The sequence below is a fragment of the Eulemur rufifrons genome, chromosome 16, assembly GCF_041146395.1.
Source record: "Eulemur rufifrons isolate Redbay chromosome 16, OSU_ERuf_1, whole genome shotgun sequence".
NCBI lineage: Eukaryota > Metazoa > Chordata > Mammalia > Primates > Lemuridae > Eulemur > Eulemur rufifrons.
The window spans coordinates 30,663,915-30,679,730 of NC_090998.1; the positions used below are offsets into that span (position 1 = coordinate 30,663,915).

General features: G+C 34.3%; 1 protein-coding gene across 3 annotated transcripts in view; it reads right to left on the reverse strand.

Annotated features, from left to right (window-relative positions):
* Positions 1–15,816, reverse strand: part of ABCD2 (ATP binding cassette subfamily D member 2) — a 58,523-nt gene that overhangs the window by 41,465 nt on the left and 1,242 nt on the right. For 2 of the 3 annotated variants that reach the window (XM_069490375.1, XM_069490374.1), the window contains exons 2-3: positions 14,193–14,373; positions 2,736–2,851 (exon numbers count right to left, since the gene is read on the reverse strand). The exons of the other annotated variant lie outside the window; for it this stretch is intronic. In XM_069490375.1, coding sequence (XP_069346476.1) covers positions 2,736–2,851; positions 14,193–14,373 — 297 coding nt within the window. The remainder of the gene's footprint in view (positions 1–2,735; positions 2,852–14,192; positions 14,374–15,816) is intronic. 3 annotated transcript variants of the gene reach the window in all.

Below are 15,816 nucleotides of genomic sequence, written 5' to 3' on the forward strand. Positions count from 1 at the left end.
AAAATTATTCATTCAAGTCAGAGTTCAAAATGAACTATAAAGATATAAAGATTTCAGAATACTAGTGAGACTTAAGGATCCTTCAGTCAAATTTCTGATTTGGCCTGTTTACATGATAAAGTGCATTTTCAGAAAACTAAAAATTTGTGAAAAGCTGAAGGTCATTCAATGAAATTATGATCTTTAGTATCTTTTTTTCGATCTAAAACAGAACATTTGAAGTAGAAGAAAAGTATCTTTTTTTCTTATTATGAAATGAATGTTTCTGAGCCAAACTGATTATCATAAATTCCTATATTTGGCCAGAGAAAATATCCATGCTGCAGGAAACCATTATAGAGAGTGCACTCCGTGAAAAGCTTCAAATCCTTTTCAGTCCAAACCCCACAATCCAGCTTCTTTTGAAGCCAAACATGATTTATATGCCGAAAGAAAAACATTAAATACACTATTGTTTTCCAGGTAAGATTACAAGATGAGATAAATCTCTGCTTTAATCCATAAGGCTCAATAGAATTGTGCCTTGCTCCTATTCTGCCAGCTGTCCAATTTGGATGAACCTCCTGCTGTTTTTCTATTCAGAGAACACCTTGTTATCAGGGTGAAGTGTGACTCACTTCCTATCAAGACCATCTTTCTCAATGAAAAAGAATACACAAAACTAGGTACCGATGCCAATAAGCAAAGCATGTCACTAATAAATGTTTCTTAATAAATTATGGAATAATACAACAATGCTGACATTTGTGTTCGATTTTTGTGTGTGCAAAACTTAAACAGCAAATGGAAATAAGTAGGTATTGTTGTTAAAAGCCTCCTACCACATGTCTCTACTGAGTGAGAGATCAGTAATTACACTACCTTCATTACTATATGTTAATATTATGGCTATTGAAAGGATAATTTCTAAAATGTTATCTAGAAGAAACTCTTTCAGTTCCCAAGTAGAGGAAAACAAAGCTGAGGATTAAAAAAATATGGATTCAAAAGAAAATTGAGCAAATATAAATATTTGGATAGAAAAAAAATTCCAAAACCGAAAGCAGAGGTCAATTCAAGAAAGGCGGGAGGCAATGAGTTAGTAGTGTACAAGATAAGGGATTTGTCAGGAACCCTAACTCTAAAAAGGAAGCGTGGTCCATCTGGAGCTGGCAGACAAGGCATGGTGGGCACTTTCATGTGCTATCACAGCAGTTCAAGACTTTTTAGAAGTGCACATGCTACGACTGAAAACAAATTCAGGCAACATAAAGCAAAATGCAATCATTTGTTGAGTTGGAGACAATGTAGAAAAACTAATTGATACCTTTTTTGTAATTTAGATAGCAGAGTACTCTAATGTGAGATGAACAAAATTTTGATTTCTAATATAATTTTAATATTAAGTAATTTATTACTTTGAAAAATCTATCCCAAAGACTATGTCTCCAGATTATCAAACTTATTATTTGAATTTGTTTTTTTAATTGCGTTGCTTGGTACATGGCCCTGATCAACTGATTTTACTTAAAAAAAAAAACAATTCAACAAATCAGTTGCGATAGACTAAAAAGTTCTGTCAGCAAATCATAAAATTTGTAACTTTTATATATAGTTTCTTCAAGGCTGATTTAATAGGTAGCTATATTTATAATGATGCTTTAGCAATTTATATGGATATGAAAGCTACAAGAATAATTAATAGTGAGAATGACTTTTATGGGAATATTATATAACATCTGATTGAAATGAAGTGATTTTAATCTTAACCCTCTGGTATCTGCAGGTCTTATTATTAATACTATTCTTTCAACAAATATTAACCACATATAATATTCCAAGCATTAAAATGAATATGAGGAATGTAAAGATGAGTAAGACACTTCCTGCTTTCAAGGAGCTCAGGGTCTGGTGCAGGAGATAGACAATTATAATGCCGTAAAGCACTAGGTGTACGCAGCGATGAACAGAGAAGGAAGACCTCAACTCTGCAGGGAAGGCGGGAAGAATGTGGAATGGCAGGAAGGTTTTATATGTGGTTGTGAGACTTCAATGAAGGATGGGTAAAAGTTCACAAGATGTATAAGTAATATTATTAGCCAACATTTACTGAGAGTTTAACATGTACTGCTTTTAATATTCTACATGTATTAACTCAAAACAACCCTACAAAGTCAGTGTTACCATTATCCCCATTTTATACATGAGGAAACAGAGACACAGACAGATTAAAGAACTTGACCAAGGTCGCATAATTTGTAAATACTGGAGCAAGAATGTAAACTTAGGCACTCTGGCTCCAGAGTGCACACCTGAGAGTTTCTTCAAAATTTAAAAACAAATATGTCATACTATAGACAGACAAAGAGGAGTAACAATTGACAGTGTAAAAATGAAAGGGTATTAGTAGCATTACCTTTGGGAGTTGCTGCCCTTAATCTTGATTACACTCAGCAATTTTTGGGAGAGAAAAGATATATGTTTTTAAAATACTAAGTATATCTGGTAATTTACATTTTGCTCGATTTTCATAAATTTTATTTTAATCGAATTGACAACAAGAAATGTAGCACCAGCTCAGGCAATATAGCGAAACATCATCTCTACCAAAAATACAGCTAGGTGTGGTGGTACATGCCTGTAATCCTGGCTACTCAGAATGCTGAGGTGCGAGGATTGCTTGAGCCCAGAAGTTCCACCTTGAGCGACAGAGTGAGACCTTGTCTCTAAAAAATAGAGAAAAAAAATTCAAGTACCTCTTTGTATGAAGACATAATCCTTTCCATAGCATCAGCTCCAGAGACCAATAAATTTCGAGCAGTGGTAAAGGCTTCTGTCCGTTCACTAACCATAGCTTGTTTTTGGCCATCCTCTAGATCTAAAAGCAAATTACAAAACTTCTGAGTGTTTTCAGGTAATGAAATGTTTTATTTTATACAACTAAATTGTGGCTAAAATGACCACATATTAATTTTTCAGTATATCAGCAATTTTCTAGAAATAGTCAATTATTAAAAATACAGTATTTGTACCAGATTTTGTTTAAAGCTTTCTTTTGTTTTGTTATTTTTCTAAAAGGAGAGTTAAGATAACTAAATCTATAGGAATTAAGACCATTTTCATTTGCCATTCTTTCAACCCTTTCCATATCCAACTCCCTGTCCTTAGGAGGGAGCAATAAAATACTACCAATTTGGGCAATAAATACTACCACTCTGAATATAAGCAAATATTTATGATGTGGTTTCTTTAATAGAAATGCAAATTAGCTGATCCTCATAATCTAGCCTCTGCCTACCATTCTCAGCCATCCTTCACCCTACTACAGTCCAACTGCAACCTATACATGCCATACGCTGTTAATCCTCTAGTATTTGCATATGTAATTTCTTCTCACTTTAATATACTTCCCTTCCTTTTTGGCCTCTTTCTCCTTCTTTAAGAGTTAACTCTGTAGGGTAAGTTTTCCCGAAGATCCTTATCTGACTCTTTTAGTGGACTATAATTTCTTTGAGGGTCAATACTGTGTGTTTTATTCTTTATTTCTAGCATTAAGCATAGTGTCTAGCACACAGTACTCCTTAATGTGTACTGAATGGATGAAAGAGTGGATGGACAAATGGATGGGTGAACATCCTAAAATACTGTCAATACAGAATTATGGTTAAGAGTTAGGAGTCAGACAGATTTAAATCCAGGTTTTACTACTTATGGGCAAGTAGTAAGGTGAGTAGGGCAAGACACTTATCCTCTCTACACCTATTTTCTCATCTGTAAGATGAGGAACATAATAGTACTATACTATCTCAAACAACCCTATCTCTTACGGTTATAAGGGTTAAAGGTGAAAATCAAATGAAGTATTAGTCCAATACATGGCCCATGGTAACTGTAATGTCAGCAGTCATTATTTTCTCTAGTTATATTATTGCCATTATTGAATATTTACTCAATTTTAGTCTTATTCTTCACAATTATCTTCTTCAGGTTGTTGCTTTGTTCTTCCAATCAATTTCATTCTGTATTTGGTCCTTATATAGATTATCTTCAAAATCCCAAATTAGATGTAAATTAATGAAGAAATTAGCAATAATGTAGATATCCATAGGCCCATTTTGATATATTTCTCTCTAATTTATCTCAAAGGTTTTTCCCCCATAACAATGAAAATATATAATTTATACCTGGCTATAATTACCAGAGATTTAAAATCTTTACTTGCTCATGGACAGCTTAGCTGATTTTGAAAGGGATCCATGCACAATACAAGCTAAAATTAACCCAGCAGATATTTACTGACTACCTAGATACGTAGATGTGCAAGAAATTAGTTCAGATACTGTGTGACATGCAGGGATACTTGTGATTTTCAGCCTCTTTCCTGAGGGAGCTTATAGTTTGGTGGGAGAGAGAAGGCAAATTCCCAAACAAGTATGCAGGACAGCCTATGATAAGAGTTAATATAACCTGTTTAGAGGTGGCAAAAGTATTTCTTGCTGCAAGAGACAGAAAATACTTCATGGAGGAGTAGACTTGACGAAGGCCTTGGAGACTGCATATAATTTAAATAGGTCACAAGTACAGAATAAGCAATGACACAGAGAAAAGACATTTCAAGTAATGCTAATTGAATGACAAACTGGTCAAGTTATAATATGGTTTGATGTTAGGCACTTCTTTCACTGAATATCAGAATCACCATGAGTTCATGGAGATTTTTTACCATAGCTGAGTAAGGTCCCTCTGACCTCTATCTTCTAATCATTGCTCTAGAGAACTACAGTTAGTTTCCTTGAAGAAGAAAAAAAAAAAAAAGGCTAATGAACACTGGTATAAGTGAGGAATAAAAGATGTGATTAGATAAATAGACCGGGAACATGTCTTAGGTTTAAGTCTGTTATCCATCTTGAATTAATTTTTGTGAGTGGTAAGAGGTATGGATCCTGTTTCAATCTTCTACATGTGGCTATCCAATTTTCCAGCACCATTTATTGAATAGAGATTCTTTTCCCCAGTGTATATGGTTGTCTATTTTGTTAAAGATTAGATGGCAATATGTGGATGCTTTTATATCTGGGTTCTCTGTTCTGTTCTATTGGTCTATATCTCTATTTCTGTGCCAGTACCATGCTGTTTTGGTTACTATAGCCTTGTAGCATAAAGTCTGGTAAACCGTCTCCAGATTTGTTCCTTTTGCTTAAGCTTGCATTGGCTATTTGGGCTCTTTTCTGGTTCCAAACAAAACTTAGAATTAGTTTTTCTAGATCTGTGAAAAATGACATTGGTATTTTGATGGGGATTGCACTGAATCTGTAGATCACTTTGGGTAACATGGACATTTTAACAATGTTGATTCTACTGATGCATGAGCATGGTATGGTTTTCCATCTGTTTATGTCCACTGGTGTTTCTTTCCTCAGTGTTTTGTAGTTCTCCCTGTAGAGCTCTTTTACCTCCTTAGTTAAATATATTCCTAGGTATTTTATTTTCTTTGTTGCTATTGTGAAAGGTATTGAGTCTTTGATTTGGTTCTTAGCTTGACTCTTTTTGGTATATAGGAATGCTATTGATTTGTGTACATTGATTTTGAAACCTGAGACTTTGCTGAATCTATTTATCAATTCCAGGATTCTCTTGGTGGAATCTTTGGGGTTTTCCAGATAAAAGATAATATCATCAGCAAGGAGTAATAGTTTGACCTCCTCTTTACCATTGGGATGCCTTAATTTCCTTCTCTTGCCTGATTGTTCTGGCTAGGACTTCCAGCACTATGTTGAATAGAAGTGGTAACAGTGGGCACCTTGTCTTATTCCAGTTTTGAGTGCGGAAATGCTTTCAACTTTTCTCCATTCAGTATGATGTTGGCTGTTCATTTGTCATATATATATGCCTTTTATAACTTTGAGATATGTTCCATCTTTGCCTATTTTGTTAAGAGTTTATAAAAAAGGGTGCTGAATTTTGTTGAATGCTTTTTCTGCATCTATTGAGATGACCATATGAGCTTTGTTTTTGCTTCTGTTTATGTGGTGAATCCTATTTATGGATTTACATGGGTTCAACCATCCTTGCATTCCTAGGATGAAGCCCACTTGGTCATGGTGGATTATCTTTTTGATGTGCTGCTCAATTCAGTTTGATAGAATTTTATTGAGGATTTTTGCATCTATATTCATAAGGGATATTGGATTATCCCCAATTTTTTGTTGTGTCCTTTCCTGGCTTTGGTATCAAGGTTATGCTGGCTTCATAGAATGAGTTGGGGTGAATTCTTTCCTTCTCAATGTTATAAAATAATTTCTGCAGTATGGGTACGAATTCTTCTTTGTAGGTCTGGTAAAATTTGGCTGTGAAACATGAAGCCATAAGTATTCTAGAACAAAATGTTGGAAACACTCTTCTAGATATTGGCCTAGGCAAAGAATTTAGGAAGAAGACCCCAAGGGCAATCACAGAAACAACAAAGATAAATAAATGGGACCTGATCAAATTAAAAAGCTTCTGCATAGCCAAGAAAACAATCAACAGTGTACATAGACAACCTACAGAATGGGAGAAAATATTCACATCCAAAAAAGGGCTCATAACCAGAATCTACAAAGAACTCAAGCAAATCAGCAAGAAAAAAATCAAACAACCCCATTAAAAAGTATTCAAAAGACATGAATAGAAGCTTTTCAAAAGAAGATAGTTGAATGGCCAGTAAACATATGAAAAAATGCTCAATGTCACTAATTATCAGAGAAATGCATATTAAAACCACAATGAGGTATCAACTAACCCGAGTGAGAATGGCTTTTATCAAATAGTCCCAAAATAATAGATTCTGGCATGGATGTGGGGAGAAAGGAACACTTACACACTGTTGGTGGTACTGCAAACTAGTGCAACCTCTATGGAAAATAGTATAGAGATTCCTCAAAGAGCTAAAAGTAGACCTACCATTTGATCCAGCAATCCCACTGCTGGGTATTTACCCAAAGGAAAAAGTCATTTTATCAAAAAGACACTTGCACTAGAATGTTTATTGCAGCACAATTCACAATCGCAAAGATGTGGAATCAACCCAAATGCCCATCAGTTCATAAATGGATTAATAAAATGTGGTATATGTATACCATGGAGTGCTACTCAGCCATAAAAAATGAATTAATACCTTTGCAACAATCTGGATGGAACTGGAGACCATTCTCCTAAGCGAAGTATCTCAAGAATGAAAAAACAAACACCGCATGTACCCTCTATTAAATTGGATCTAACCTATCAGCACTCATGTGCACAGATGGATGTAAAATTCAACAGAAATCATGCAGGTGGAAGGGGGGAAAAGGGGATGGGTGAAATCATACCTAACAGAATCACCCAATGTACACTGAGTGATGGGCAAACTTACAACTTTGACTCAAGCAATACAAAAACAATCCATGTATGTTACCAAAACATTTGTACCCTCATAATAATCTGAAATAACAACAACAAAAAAAAAAGAAACCAGGAATAGCATGTAGATATTCTTAAAGACATTTAAATGTGTGATAAAATTTAGATAGTCACAAAAGAAAGCACACTAAACTAGTGAGTTGCTATATCAGTTAAAACACTAAGAATAGCTCTGGCTCACAGAAAATCTGGCTGACAATCTAAAATAATTATGGGATTTTATGAATTTGGGTTAAAAGGGATTTGAATGATAGTTTTCATTGACAGCCTCTGTTAAGAAGAAAAAATACTTGCACAGATGGACCGGTGTTTTATCCGGCATAGTAATTTCCATGTTGCTTTGGCAGATTAATGCCTATTGGGTTTTCTTTGTGTTTTTAGCAATAAAATAACAAATAGCTTCCCAGTGATTTCATGTGACTTTTATTCTACTGATTGTTCTTTGGCAGGTACTGTGAGAGCACTGCCAGTAGCATTTTGTCATACACACAGCAGCCAACTGCCTGACCTCTATGACAAGGCCAGATTCCTTAGTGTCAAGACATATAAATCCATGACCTAAAATACTAGTGAATTTGTAGCATAGATCAACACATTTTATTTTCCTCACCAAATATTTTAACTATTTATGTCAAAAGTTCTTCAAGGATTTAATATTTAACATTATACCTATTTGTTTTATTGCTACTGCTCTAAGTGATAAGTATGTACTGAAAATTGCTCACATCTCTTGCTATTTCACTGAAAAGGTGAGAAAGAATTTTAATACTAAAGTTATATTATTATACATTTATCATACCCTTTGAACTGTACAACATGAAGAGTGAACCATAATGTAAATTATGAAGTTTAGTTAATAATGTATAAATATTAGTATCTCAGTTGTAACCAATGTTCCACCCTAATACAAGATATAAATAATAAGGAAAACTACAGGGGGGAGAAGGTATTTAGGAACTCTGTACTTTCTGATCAATTTTTTATAAATCTAAAACTGCTCTAAAGAAATAAAGTATATTAATTTTTTAAAAATAAAAAAGTAAGGTAATTCCTTTGTACTTTTCTTGACTTACAATCTGAATTTATTTCTTTTCATTTTTTTTAGTCTTTGTCATCTTGACAAGTCTCAGAAAAAACTTATGATCTGAATCTACCTCATACCACACATAAACATCAATTCTAAGTGTATAGAAGATCTTAATGTTAAACGAAATCAGTGAAATTTCTAGAAGATAAAATAGGAGAATATCTTCATTACCTTGGGTTAGGCAAATATTTCTTAAATAGGACACTTGCCACACAGAAAACTATTGACAAATTGGACTATATTAAAATTATGAACTTCTCTTAGACGCCATCAGGAGAGTAAAAAGGCAAGAAGACATAGAGTAGAAAAAGATATTTGAGATTATGTGTGTGTGTGCATGTGTGGGTGTACATGTATATTATATATCTGACAAAAGACTCATTAACTACACAATACATAAGAACTTTTACAAATCAATAAGTAAAAACAGATAAGTCAATTTAAAAATGAGCAAAAGACTTAAAGTCACTTCATAAGAAAGGCTATCTGATGGCCAATAAAGAAATGAAAGTGCTTAACCTCATTACTCATGAAAGAAATGCAAATTAAGACCACAATGAAGTACCACCATACATGCATGAGAATGTCTAAAATGAAAAAGACTGAGAATATCAAACATTGAAAAAGATGTGGGGGAACTAGAACTCTTATATACTGCTGATGGGAATGTTAATTGAAAGAACTTCTTTGGAAAACTGTTTTTCAAAATCTTCTAAAGCTGAACCCATGCATAGCCTGTAATCTAGCAGTTCTATTCCTAGGTAAGTACCCACAGACATGCACCAAAAGATAGGTGCATAAATACTTACAGCAGCACTTCCCCAAACTGGATATACCATCTAAATGTCTGCTAACAATAGAATGGATAAAGTGATATAGTTATACAATGGGATACTATACAGCAATGAAAATGAATGAACTATAGTTAAAAATAACTGTATAACTAAATAACTATAGTTCATTCATTTTCATTGCTGTATTAATTTCTATATGTTTATGAGGCTCATAAACATAATGCTGAGTGAATGAAGCCAGTCATAAGAGAGTATGTATTGTATAATACTATTTACATAATGTTCAAAACCCAGCAAATACTAATCAATGGTGAGAGGGTCAATATAATGGTTACTTTTGCTATGGCTGAGGGGAAAATGGGGTGGGGGATAAGACTAAGTAGATTCATGGGAGTTTCTGGGGTGTGGTATGGGAATGTTCTATTTCTTCTGGGTGGTAATTACATGTATCTGTTCACTTTGTGATAATTCATTGAATGATACACTAATGTTTGTGCCCTTGTTGGCATATATGTTGTACCTTACAAACTTATAGCCGCTAATATGCATAGCTAATTAGAACTTTAAAAGCATGGCTTTGGGCTGGGAGCTGTGGCTCACCTCCCAGAACTTTAGAAGGCCAAGGCAGGAGGATTGCTTGAGGCCAGGAGTTCAATGCCAGCCTGGACAACATAGTGAGACCCCCATCTCTACAAAAAAATTAGCTGGTCATGGTGGCACACACCTATAGTCCCAGCTACTCAGGAGGCTGAGGTGGGAGGATACCTGAGCCCAAGAATTTGAGGTTACAGTGAGCTATGATTGTGCCACAGCACTCCAGCATGGGAGACAGAGTGAGACCTTATCTTTAAAAAAAAAGTATGCCTTTGATATGTATTGATAATTACCGCTATGTTAATTGGTCAACAGGAGTGTAATTATATCCAAATAGACCCACAACAATATGAAATGATATTTCAGTAATTTAGCATTATTGAATTATTATATACATGAGACATAGTGCAGCAGGAGCTATGGATATAATCTTGTTGGAGGTACAGTTTAGGAATAAAAATGTCACACATGGTCCTAGGGTGCAGGCAGGGTTTAGTTCCACTCCTTAGAGGACTGTCTTTTAGTTGGTCCTTCCAATGTGCCACTTAACACTCACAGATCCCAAACATGTGGACATTATTGGCAGTGCTAGTAGCTTAGAGGCTCTCTTCTCTGCCTGTTAGGTGTCTGTGACAAGGTATGTCGGAAAGGACCCATACATAGTTTTCTCTGGCCTTACTCAGAACTACTCTTGATACAAAGAGAAGAAAGGTAGCCTACTAATATTAAAATATCAAGATGATAGCTCTCAGGTAACTATTTTCTTCACATAATTTCAGTCTTTCTCTTAATACAAACAAAGGGGTAATATCCTTTAAAAATAATATAATAGAAACTATACATAATTAACTACTGTAATGCTTCTTTTCAACCATTTGGCCCCATGAGGGCCTGGTTTCAAACTTACTCAAGTGCCTTATAGGGTAAGTTCCAAGGTAGCTAGCATGGAACCGTGCTAGCTGGCAGCATGCCGGCACCGTGCAGTAGAAAAAAGCAGTGCATTAGGAGTTACATAATGTTGCCCATCCTTAGGCTTCCACTACCTACCTGTGTGACCTTAGGCAGAGCTGAGGTTCTAGACTAGATGATCTGTAAGCTCCTCTTCTGATATGAAAATGGCATACTCTACATGCAATTTTATAATGTGAACTTGAATATAAACATAATTCTGCCCTTACTATAAGATTTCACTTCAAGTTACAGGTGAATGATGCGGCAAATCTACTACAGAACTATTTTTCTTTTCCCTGCTGACAAAGATTATGCAAGTTCTTCCTCCTATCTGCATTTTCACCTCTGACTTCCTAACCACTTTCAAATCCCTTGCTCCTTTAAACTACCACAATGACCATGTCAGCAAACATCTACCGAACGTCTAGGAGCCAAGCACTGTTCTAAGTTTTACACATGTGATCTTTCATTCTAGCAACAAACCTGCTGTAATTTCTCCCATTTTGGAAATGAGGAAATCGAAGGAAAAAAAGGTTAAATGATTTGCTCAAAGTCACAGCCTAGTAAACAAAAGAGCCAGCATTTGTTCCCAGGCAATCTGACTCAGGAGCCCACGGGGTAAGAAAATAATAAATATTAATAATTGCTTCCACTTAAGTTTTTACTACTTGCCAAGGACTGTTTCAAATCACATTAAGTACAATATGTGTAATTTCATACAAACTGTGAAAGATATATATATAGTTATCCCTATAGTTAAGATACGAAAGCTGAAGCATGTGAAGTTTGTGTAACCTTCCCAAGGATGGATAAGCATTAAATAGCAGAGCCAAGATTGCAACAGTGCTCTGCTTCTTGCTTTATTCTGTCTTCTTTTTTTCCTCCTCCATCCCACTTTTTTCTCTTTTCTCTTTGCTATTCTTCTCTCACTTGCCTATTTGTTTCCACCTTTTTTGCCTTAAAGTATATAGCATCATGCACTTAATTCATCTCTAATTCAACATAACAAACAATTACAGGCATAAATGTAAATTAAGATTAAAGATTAGAATATATGGTATGCAATTCCAAGACCTAAAACCTCAAAAGAATATCATTATGTAAAACATAAATTCTTTTGTTTGAGTAAAATAACTTAGTATCTTCATGTGTTAAACCATTGTATGTCAAATATATTTAGTAAATATATAAATATATATGTACAAACATTACAAACATATAGTAACTTTGGATATTACAGATTTTTTTTTTTTTTTGAGACAGAGACTTGCTTTGTTGCCCAGGCTAGAGTGAGTGTCATGGCATCAGCCTAGCTCACAGCAACCTCAAACTCCTGGGGTCAAGCTATCCTCCTGCCACAGCCTCCTGAGTAGCTGGGACTACAGGCATGCTCCACCATGCCCAGCTAATTTTTTCTACATATATTTCAGTTGACCAGATAATTTCTTTCTATTTTTAGTAGAGACAGGGTCTCACTCGTGCTCAGGGTGGTCTCGAACTCCTGACCTTGAGCGATCCACCCGCCTCGGCCTCCCAGAGTGCTAGGATTACAGGCATGAGCCACCACGCCCGGCCTGGATATTACAGATTTTTAAGCACACTCTCAAATAATGTTCTGTCATATAAATTCATTTTTTTCTGCTATTAAATTCTTACTTCTGTCTGTATAAAAGTTTTATTTTGAGAAAATCTTTAAGAAATATTTGTTTTACTGGAGTCATTGTGATAATTATTATAATTTCAATCTAAAATTTTAATGTTTCTTTAATTTCATATGATATTTTCAGAATTTGTAGAATTTATTTTTAAATATCTTATTACATCTTGTTAAGAAAGCCTGTTAGATTCATTGCATACATTGTTTACTTCTTACTGGTCTCTATAGGGTTCATTTGTCACCATTAATAGCAGCATTTTCTCTGTTCTATGTTGAATACTCCAGGGTTTTCTAATAAGACCAGTGTGTCCAAGCACTAACAGAAGGACACCATAATCTTGTCATTGCTAATATACATTATATATGAAAACTTTTAATGAATTTTTTTTAGGTTAAGAATGACTCAAATTAAACAAAAATTTTTGTAAGAATTGTTTAAAGAATTAAAGTACTGTTTTGAAACATTAAATCACATTGTAATTTTTTGCTTTTTTATTAGATCACTTCAAATAACTATTAATGCTTAATTCTATACCAAAATAACTGTAAAATAGTGTAAATTCTGTTACAATATTTTTTGTGTTGCCTTTTGTTTTCTCAGTAATGATGGTCACCATATATCAAGTATAACATGTTCTTTACTTTATAAACATTTTATTAAAGCCTCACAACAACCTTCTGAAGTAGCCTTTCTGAGTCTTATTTTACAGATGAGAAAACTGAGGGTTAGAAAGTGTAATTAATATGACTAAGAGGACACAGGTAGGAAGAGGGGGAACCAAGAGTGGAACAAATCTCTGTCTCACTACAAAGCCCATGCTTTTGTCTAGCTCCTTCAATATCAAAGCCAATTCTGGTCAAGTGATTTTTAAAGAGAGAGAAAAGGGGATGTTTTATTTTGGGGGAAGAGCAGAAAATGCTGCTTCTTCAATTAATTCCCCTCTGTTCCAACCAATTAAGATCCAAACTCCCATCCAACTTTTTAACATTGTCTTTCTTGACCTTATTTTTCATAGTTATTCCAAAGGATAAGAAATGGTGGTAAAAACTGTTGAGACAGTGATAGGTTAGACTTTGACAGCTGCAGTGTGATAACCTCCACCCCTACACCACCACCAAATCATGCCACATAGACAGTTATCTGTATTACTCACAAGTAGAGGAGATCTTGTTCCATGGCATTTTAGCACTCCCTAAAACAATATTCCTGGTGGCCTAATGCAGTCCACAAACTTTTCAAATCACAAGTCAGGGCAAATTCAATTATATTATAGAATATTTACAGACTAAATGTATGATATGTGCAGAACTAAATTTAGAACATATGAGGAAAGCTTTTGTTATACTCTTTCTGAAGGTATTAACTTGTTCTGAGGTTAAATGAAAACTAGAGAATCATTCTATCAATATATTAGGCAGTATAATTTAAATTGCTCAAGATCAACTCCCAGAAAAACTGCATCAGAGATCTCTGAAATATCTCAGAACTAGAAAGGTCTTTTGAGCCACTTGTCTCCTTCTTACTGCTGGTCTTATTACTGGACATCGCAAAGTCTGCCATTGTTTCTGACCATTAATAACTATAGAATAATGGCTATGTACACAATTTCACTCACACAAAACTAGCAATGACACCTTCAAGAGAAATAATGTTAAACATATATTTGAGATTAAGCATAAATATCATTACCACCATCTGCAAAGCCAGTTGCAGTGATAATAGGTACAGCCACCATAATTAGTCCGCTGCTGCTCCAAACGTACTTCATCAAGAACTGCTCTATCATGATGTACCACAAACGTTTGGATAAAATGAGGTTCATCTGATCTGCTAAAGCTTTGTAACTTTTCTGGAGTTGCTTCATTTCTACCTATAGAGGGAAGAAGCAATAAGAATTAACCCAGCATGAGCTCTAAAAATAAATACTGCATGTGCTTGAAGACTGTTTTTAAAGGTGTGTACATAGTATTTTGTTTTGCTTGCTTTATATATAAGTCTTAACAACCAGTAAATGTAGCTTAATATCAGTATTAGTCATTATTTTGTTTTGGTCATGCTTGCATTATTTAAAAAAAGCTTATGCTACCCAGTGAATATAATGTTAGGTATAAAATACATATAAGGGATTTGTAACTATGATTTCAAAATTATATGTATAGTAAGATATTAAAATTAAATGATATTATGTAAGACATGAATAAATGCCTTAGCATTCTGATCACACTAAAATATCTGAAAATAGGCATATGACACACACATATATAAGTAGACCCCACTTTCAAACTGGCTCAATTTACTGTATTTTATGCAAGAAGCCTGAGCACAGTATAATTTACATCATTGAGTCCAATGATTCAAGGAGAGTGACAAATCAATATGATTAATACAACATATGATACCAATTTTCAAGTGGGAGTAGAAGTCCTAAATTTGCTGTAAATTTTCTTCTTCAGGTTGGTACTGCTATAAAAAAAAACTTTGATAATTAGTGATACTTTAAAAATTAATTCTGCTTAATGATTAAAATGCCATCTTCAACATCAGAATAATTTATTATTTCATTTGCCAAGTCATTTGTATTAAGATTTCAGATACATCATCCTCAAAATTTCTGCCGTGTTTCATATTCTGAAGTTACTTTCATGCACTGTGAGTATATGCAATTAGCCTAATTGTTTTAGAGACCTGATCAACACTGAAAATCTTGAATATTTGAAAATAATATTCTTGAACTCCTTTGTCCTTTTCATGTCCCCTCTAATCTCAGCTTTTGTTTCAAAGTTAGATAAAATTTGACTTCACTGCCTCTTTTTATTTGTGTCAAAATATGGTGCTGACCATGAACTAGGAGTAGTGGAAGTACCATTTTGTGAAACACTCTGGTGCTTTTTAGAACTGAAGACACTCCCTGTCAATCAGACATGCAAAACTGTCAAAGTTGTCTTCTATATGAAAGTGTGGGTTTTGTTTTTCTCGTGAACAACAAAGGAATAACAACAAAGAATACCATCATAAATTTTCCATCTCAATAGAAATGTGTTTACTCTTAGTTTCTAAATATATATTATCTTCACTGCCCTAGGATCACCTGCCAAGTTAGGATTGACCTTTTAAGAAAATGTTTTAGTGATAATTCTGAGCATATTTGAGAAACTGAGTCTCAGTAGACTCTCTTTTAGAGTGCTGACAATTTTATTCTCATGAAACTTTAGAAAAGTTTGCACTCTATAATTCTTTAGCAGCTTGTGATTACAAAGGTAATGAAGCATATATTTTAATACAGGTTTAGATGTCAGAGGAATCTAAGACGCTA